The following is a 6,000-nucleotide window of genomic DNA, read 5'->3' as shown; positions in this document are numbered from 1 at the left end:
TATATACTTAGAAAAATAGAAAACTCTCATCTCTAGAATGGTTTCTCTGTTTCCGAGTAAGTTATGATCTCCAGTTGCTGCTTGCGAGTAAACACAAACTGCGGTGGTTCTATTTGCACCGAAATAGTGCAAAACCGTCTATTAGGACAGTAGATTTCCCACGTTGCGAAAACTTTGTTTCATCCTCAATACTATGAGTGCAGTAGGTGGCATGAAAAGACATGCCAATAACATGGTATGTCCACGTTAGTTGCACAACAAGGGTTTGTGCTAATAGAATTGGAACTTGTGCTCCTTTTTATGCCCTGTTCTTTTGCACGGATCGAATCAATAGAAGTTCAGTTTAGTTACCTTCAAATATATTCATTGAAATTCAATTCAATTAATTTTCTCTTATAATTTCAATTCAATTTATTCAAAATTAAGTCCAATTGAATTCAACCCTGCTGAATTCAATTCAAACAAATTAAGTTCGATCCAAAAACACGACCTCAATCAACTTCAATTGCGCTTAAAACTTTGTGCGACAATTATATTCTTGGCTTCTTGCGCACGCGATACGTTGGTCACGCACTTACGAAGTTACGAGTTCTTTTTTTTGTCGCGAGTAAACTGTCAAGGGTCAAGGCTCACGCCAACACATTTCGTGCTTCGTGTTTTGCACGAGACATGTACCACAAATACTGATCTATTTTGGCTCTAGTGCCCTGAATTATGCCACCGCCCAGTCACCTAAGGACTCTTCGACAATTGAAGAAAAACCTCAATATTTTTTCATGTTCAATTTCACTCATGTAAGCATACTTTGATAAACCGACTTAATTTAATATTAGTAGCGCACATTTCTGATATTTTTGTTGAATGGGTACATTTCTGATTTCTATATAATACAATATGAAATAATGTTTTACCAAAACTCAGATATTTTGTGATTTTATTAGCTCTCAAACGTTTAAACATGAGTGAGCAAGTGTCATGCTTTAAGTGGGGTACTAGCAGCAGTAGCATTAATGCAAGTTCATGTTCATCTTTTTCTGGGTTTAATACTACCGGCAACATGGAAGCTGCTTTATATGATCAAGTAGATGTTGCGATGAATGACACAAGTGCTGAAAATTTTGATGCTCTTCATAATTGGGTGGATAATCAACTTGCTGATCTAGCTAAGCATGACCATAATAATAATAATGTTGATGAATTTTCATCATTGCCTGATAATAATAAGGATAATGTCTCCCAAGAAATTCCGGAACTAGATAGTGATGTTGATGATTTTCACGAGGTAATTTTTCTTGTTTTTTTTAATGTTTTGTAACGGATGTTATGTTGAGGGGAGAAGTGATATAAAAATTATTAATAATAAGAGGGTTGACAATCCTTAAGGTTACTCAATCCATTTTTTTTGTTATAAATGAAAGTGATTAATTTTTGAAAAAAGCTAAATGCAGCTCTTAGGGCTGCATATAAGAAGCTAAAAATGAAAAAACAAGCATAAGTTACATAGATTGATGCAAACTTTTGTCATAAGTTTACAACTAAATTTCATTTTTAAGCAATGTATTTATCTCTATTATATAAGCCAAGGAAGGAGCGAGGTGTGGTGTCCTCTTTTGAAGGGACTAAAATACCCTTAATGAACTAATTAATGGAATGAAAAAAATTACAAAAGCAAATCATTTAAAAATTCTCATTCCAACTTGCCATTTAAAACAAGTTTAAAATGGTATATGCATCAAATACTTCAATCAAAAATTAAATGGACAAAATATTTATACCTTATAAAAAAAGATGACATACATAACGTGCACATGAAAAGTCTGAACATTCACTACCTTTGATACTCTTTAATTCAGTTAAACCAACTTATTATTTTTGTTCTTTCTGTTCAATATTCATTCACAAAAAATTAATGTTAGCAATCACTCACAACCTTTTTATTTTTTTTACATTAGCGAATTAATATATCTAAATTCATCTAACTGTTGAGTTTTTCACATTTAAGTTTAATCATAAATAAAGTATGAATGGAGTATCTAATAGAATAACAAATTTTGAAATTAACGCACGCATCGCGTGCATATGAAGGCTAGTGTCTTATATGCAACCCTAAGTGCTGCATATAGCATAACCCTGAATTTTTTTTTTTGAACCAAATGACATGTTTAATTAGTTATAAAATAGGGTAATATAAAGATAAATTGGAGAGTTGATCAAAATAAGCCCCATTTGAAAAATTGCTTGTTTTGGTACTGTTTGGTAGCTTAGTTTATCAGGTTGGATTCGGCATGACTTTGGAGCAATATTTTCGAGTATTTTTGGCCTCAAATATGCGTTTTGGTTTATTTTAGCCCTAAACCAACTAAAATTTTAATACAAAAATATTAAAAGATATGATATAATTTTAATATAAAAGTGTTGAAATTAACCTAGTCATTGTTGAGTTAATTATAGTCTTTTCTATATTAGGCTTATTATTATCTAATTTATATTGCTTTTTTTTCCTTTTTTTGATCGCCGCATCTCTAGTAGTAGTAGACTTTTTTTTTTCTTTTACTTTCCGACTTCAGTGCCTCTAGTGGACCCCAAAGGACTCCATGCAGGCCTAATGTTGCATTTGCATCATGCATGTTTGGAGGTAGCTTTAGTTTCATCTTATTTATTTAGGACTTACTTTATTAATGCTCATTGATATTTAACCCGTCATTTCTCCTTCTATTAAAAAAAACGTGTATAAGTGTGGAGAATGATTGTGTTAACTTTAATGTGGTTAATCCTGATATTCAATATATATAGGTTTACAATACAGACCTATAACTAGTTAAAGACTATTCTATCCTTTTACATACAATGTTATCAAATAAAACGATCATTCTTTTTGTGGATTACATGGATGTAGGTAGAGTCAGGAAATGTAAACTTGGACACTAAAGGAAAACAAGTTTTTGAGCCTGAACTCACATTCTCACTTAATGAAGATCAACAAGGTGCTACATGGAAGACTTCCAAGGTGAGAGGATGTGCAGTTTTCCTAGATCTTCGTTCAAACACCCCCCCTTCTTTGTACATCAAAATTTCTTTCCGTTACACGGGTAATTGTTGCCACATATATATATAACCTGGAAGCTGGAGCATTTGCCGCAACATCCAGGTAATATTTTGCTATTATAATTAAAGGATGAAAGATTTGATGAGTAGTAATACCGAGTGCGTACATCATATATTCGATAATGCTGGGATTCATATGTAAATGTATGTAGTATCTATTTAGATACACTCGAATGATCTATTTTTATAATGAGCATATATATATAACCCTATTTAGGAAAGATCTTATAATCATGAAATCGATTAGATTATCATATTCTATATTATAAATTCATATAACCCTAGTCCATTCTCATTTTTGACGAAATAGGTCTACGAATGTTATCAGTAAAACATTCAATTATTACTTTTCAAAGCGATATAATAAGGATTTTTGATAAACGAAAACATTTTTAAATGATTCATCTTTTTTCGGTGAGGTTCAATACATGAATCAAAAAGCTATAATTAACATAATTTTTGTTTGTTTTAGCTCGGTAGACACAAAATACTTTTCCTTAGGATTCCGTCAAATAGAAATAGAGAATGAATTAACTAAAAAGATTGTTCATATACATGATACATGCAATGCTATTTTTTGTTCATCCAAATGAACATAATGAAAGTTTTAAATGATCAAATGAGAAAAAAATAACCTTATTGAATACTTCCTCTGTTCCATAATAAGTGAAACACTTCTCTAAAAAAGCTCTCACATAAAAGAGAGAAGTGTTTCACTTATTATGAAATGGACGAAGTATATCATATATGATACACCAAGATATATAATAAAAATATAGTATGTTATTACTTCCTTTTTCTTTCAATGACATACAAAGGCTACAATAAGCTTGTATATGTAAGAGTATAGTGCTAGCTCCAATCTCGATCGGTTGAATGTATTACTATATGTCTCAAGAATCTTCTTACAAGGCTAAATGTTTCTAGTGCAAACATCAACCGACCTCTTCCCATTTCTAACTAGATCATTCTTATCTAATCTTTTAATATTCCAGAGTGTTATCTGCGTACATTCGCTCATAACTATAGCCTATAGGTTTCAACATCATATAAAGATAATGAGTTTACTCGTAATTACAATTAAAAGAAATTGCATATTTTTGTTTTAAAGGTATTGCAACAAAATATTAGAAGTAAAATACTCCCTCCGTTTCCTAAAGATTTTCCCTCTTTCCGTTTAAGGGTGTTTCCAAAAGATCTTCCCTCTTTTGCTTTATTCCTTATTTGGCAAAACAAATTTCCCTATTTACCCTCTCATGTCACTATCATATGGTCCACCATTACATTATTAATTCAATTTTACATCTTTTCTCTCTCCTACTTTAACCCCTTTATATTTGTTTATTTATCTTAACCCCTTTCTCTCTCCTACTTTACTCACACCATGCCCCACACAACTTGATTTTCCTTGGTATCTGTAGGAACAGTAAGCGGGAAGATCTTTAGGAAACGGAGGGAGTATGACTTAAAAAAGAGATGATACCTCTTAAGTAGCAATTCAAGATAAAGATTTAGTTTGTTTCTTTTGTTTTACACAAATTATTAAAAGAGACGGTTTAATTTTAATATTAAAGTAGACCTAATCACCAAATGGATTAAACTAGTCACTGAATGAAATCAAACTAGTAGCTATTGGGTTAAACCTGTTTTTAATATAGGGATTGTCATTGCCTGATTTTAATTTAAAGATAGACGGTCTTTTACAAGACCAACTCTTTATTTTATCGTCCCTCTTCCATCTTTTATTAATAAAATAATTCTTTCTTTTGATGTTTTTATTTGGAATCTTTAAATTAGTAAAATCCGATCAAAATAGGAAGAATTTTTGGAAACCGAAGGAAGTGCAAAATTCTAGTTACCTACACATCTACGTTTACCAAACAAATCATACATCGAGTAAACTTATTAGTTTATACTCTTTTTAGCTAGTGCTGTCAAACATATGTGAATTATTTTCAGGTAAAAATGAGTACCAAAATTTTATGTTTTGTGAATACTAGAAGCGAACGAGCGAACAAATAAGACGGAAACGAATCAGTGACAAGTTACAAGTTCTTGAGAAACTGATTCCTCATTCTCGTAAGGTAATATATACAAGTCACACTTTAATGGTCGATCAATTCTCTTTTGCAGTCTGATTTTTTTTACGGAAAACTATTTTCACAAAATAAAGTTTTGATATCTAGATGTTAGATATTTATAGTGTGATATTCATTGATCATTTTAGATTTAGCATGTAGATTTATCTCACATTTGCTATTACTTTCTTAACCATAAATTGATTTATATTAGTGGAATAAGGCTTTCATTTTTCTAACTCCCATATTTTTAGTATATAAGAAAAGTAGGGAGGAAGATGATATTCTCATATGAAAATACTAAATTATTCTTAATGATTTAATAGAATAAATAATTTACAAAAGAAATCAATTTAAGAATCCTTGCTTCGAGCAAACAGCTTAGCCAAGGCAGGTACATACACCCAAATAAGGAGCCTATACCCTTTTCATTTCAACTTACCATTCTAAATAATAAGTTAAAAATGGTATATCCATCAAATATTTCAATCAAAAAATTAAATGGGCAAAATATGTTTTCTTATAAAAAGAAGACGGTATATACTCATTACAATTGATACTTTTTAATTCAGTCAAACCAACTCATTATATCTATCTTTTTTGGTCAAAAATCATTCACAAATATTTAATATTAAAATACAATCACAACATTTGTTAGTTTTTTTACATTAGCGAATTAATATATCTAAATTTATCAACTATTAATCTTTTACATTTTAGTGTAATCATAACTATAGTACATATATAATATATAAGGAAATAAAAGATTTTGACGCGATTTAGCCTCAGTAGTGAAGTAGAGATTTTGTTAGATGAC

At 30.6% G+C, this 6,000-nt stretch overlaps 1 protein-coding gene across 4 annotated transcripts in view; it reads left to right on the top strand.

The window, feature by feature from the left end:
- The first annotated feature begins 781 nt into the window (after positions 1–781).
- LOC104888068 (transcription factor HEC3) overlaps positions 782–6,000 on the top strand; it is a 21,157-nt gene continuing 15,938 nt past the window's right edge. For 2 of the 4 annotated variants that reach the window (XM_048640732.2, XM_048640731.2), the window contains exons 1-3: positions 782–1,282; positions 2,897–3,007; positions 5,106–5,189. In XM_048640732.2, coding sequence (XP_048496689.1) covers positions 959–1,282; positions 2,897–3,007; positions 5,106–5,189 — 519 coding nt within the window. In that variant the 5' untranslated portion in view covers positions 782–958. The remainder of the gene's footprint in view (positions 1,283–2,896; positions 3,008–5,105; positions 5,190–6,000) is intronic. The other 2 variants (XM_048640733.2, XM_048640734.2) reach the window with 2 other exon arrangements.

Source organism: Beta vulgaris, chromosome 3 (genome assembly GCF_026745355.1).
Source record: "Beta vulgaris subsp. vulgaris cultivar EL10 chromosome 3, EL10.2, whole genome shotgun sequence".
Lineage (NCBI taxonomy): Eukaryota > Viridiplantae > Streptophyta > Magnoliopsida > Caryophyllales > Amaranthaceae > Beta > Beta vulgaris.
This window is presented reverse-complemented; position numbering and strand designations above follow the sequence as displayed.